Source organism: Chrysochloris asiatica, unplaced genomic scaffold (assembly GCF_000296735.1).
Source record: "Chrysochloris asiatica unplaced genomic scaffold, ChrAsi1.0 scaffold00763, whole genome shotgun sequence".
Taxonomy (NCBI): domain Eukaryota; kingdom Metazoa; phylum Chordata; class Mammalia; order Afrosoricida; family Chrysochloridae; genus Chrysochloris; species Chrysochloris asiatica.
The window spans coordinates 85944-87540 of record NW_006409281.1 but is presented as its reverse complement, the minus strand read 5'-3'; the positions used below and the strand labels follow the sequence as shown (position 1 = coordinate 87540).

Sequence of the window (1597 nt, the reverse complement as noted above, 5' to 3'; positions counted from 1 at the left end):
GACCAGTGTCTCACAAGGCGATGAGCTCAGAGGTTGCACTAACAAATGAGAAATTACCTAATGAGCAGATTTCAGGAAGCTGTAAATATCTCCTTTGATGCTTTCCCTCAATCTTGTGTATCTTGGGCTAGAAAGCATATGGTTGATTCTTTTGGAGTCATACATATGACTGAGGGACTGTTGCTTGACACCTTCCTGCTGCGTTCTCTGTGGACAGAGCATCAGTCTGTGCTAATATCTATCCAGAAAGGAATTTTTACTTCTGTACAATGACCTTCCTCATGAATATTCCATTCAGGTGAGTTTGAGAGCCCAATAGATACTGCAGGAAAGAGCCAGGGAGAATGGAATGTAACCCATTCTAACCCGAGCTTAGAGAAGACTGTGTGTGTTTGTTGTTTGCTTGCTGGGTAATTGGTTCATACATGTCTTTTAATACATTAGAAAGAGAACTGTCTATTAATGAGAATATGTCTGAGAATATGGAAAACACACCTTTAGCATATCCTCCACACAAGTTTTTACCATTTTCTGTCTCTTATCAATAATTTCTCTGAGATCACATTCTCTCATTTCTTTTCACAATACACATATATTCACAATCTATTCTATTTCAGTCACCATCTAAACTATGCCCAGGAAGAATGCAAAGTGTGAAAAGCCTTGCTACATCCCTCAAGGTACTCACAGTATAGCAAAAAAAAAAGACATGAAATTAAATGAAAGCAATACAGCGTGATAGTCCTTTCTATTCAAAGTAAGTACATGTAAGAAGTTGTGTCTTCTCTGAAAATGGTAAAATACATTATCAAAGGAAAAGAGTCCATAAGGTTGTGGAAGATGAGATGGAGTTTTTCACCTGGAAAGTGTGTGAAAAATTCCAAGTGGATCAGTGTGTGAGAGATCCCAAGCAGAGGAAATGTGGTGTGTAAAGTTGCTGAGTATGGAAAATATGGCAGCAGGTGAAGCTTCAAGACACATTCAAAGCCTTGAGATGAAATGCAGGAGAAAGTGACACTGCCAGGTTGGGCATGGAGAGTCAAGGTTTGTATGTGAAGACAGGGATTGTGAATTAATATCAAGTGGGAATTTCTGGGATGTATGTATTAAATAAACAAGTTTATTTCTCATATTTATAATATTTTATGAACAATTTTATCTGGGTCAATGTGAATATCTGGCTAGAGAGTTGCAATCTGGGATTGCTGGGACAGATGATAAGGATAAGAAATAGAGCTATGAAATCTGTGACTGAGAGGTGTTCAACAATGAAGGCATTTATTTGATCAGTAGAGGAAAAAGCCAGCTAGCAGAAAGACACTATGCTAAATTTAAGTTCATAGATCACGTTTTCTAGCCTGCATACCGCCATCCCTAGTATATAGGTAAAGATTTTATGTTTCAGAATGGTTCCATTGCCTATTCACATATGTTAGATTCAAAATTCAACTCCTGGTTTCACTGATTCCGTAAGTTTGGCGTTAAGTATTTTGAAAGTCTTCTAAGGAAGTCCTGGTGTGGAACTGTGGGTTAATGTGCTGGACTGCAAAGTTGATTTGAACTTCAAGGTTGGCAGTTAAAGATGACTAGCTGCTCC

The 1597-nt window shown here is 38.1% G+C and overlaps 1 protein-coding gene across 1 annotated transcript in view; it reads right to left on the bottom strand.

The window, feature by feature from the left end:
• The window catches only part of LOC102835064 (protein FAM220A-like), a 2955-nt gene extending 1583 nt beyond the window's left edge, over positions 1-1372 (bottom strand). Inside the window, exon 1 of the mRNA XM_006877988.1 lies at positions 1367-1372. Coding sequence (XP_006878050.1) covers positions 1367-1372 — 6 coding nt within the window. The remainder of the gene's footprint in view (positions 1-1366) is intronic.
• Positions 1373-1597: the final 225 nt, after the last annotated feature.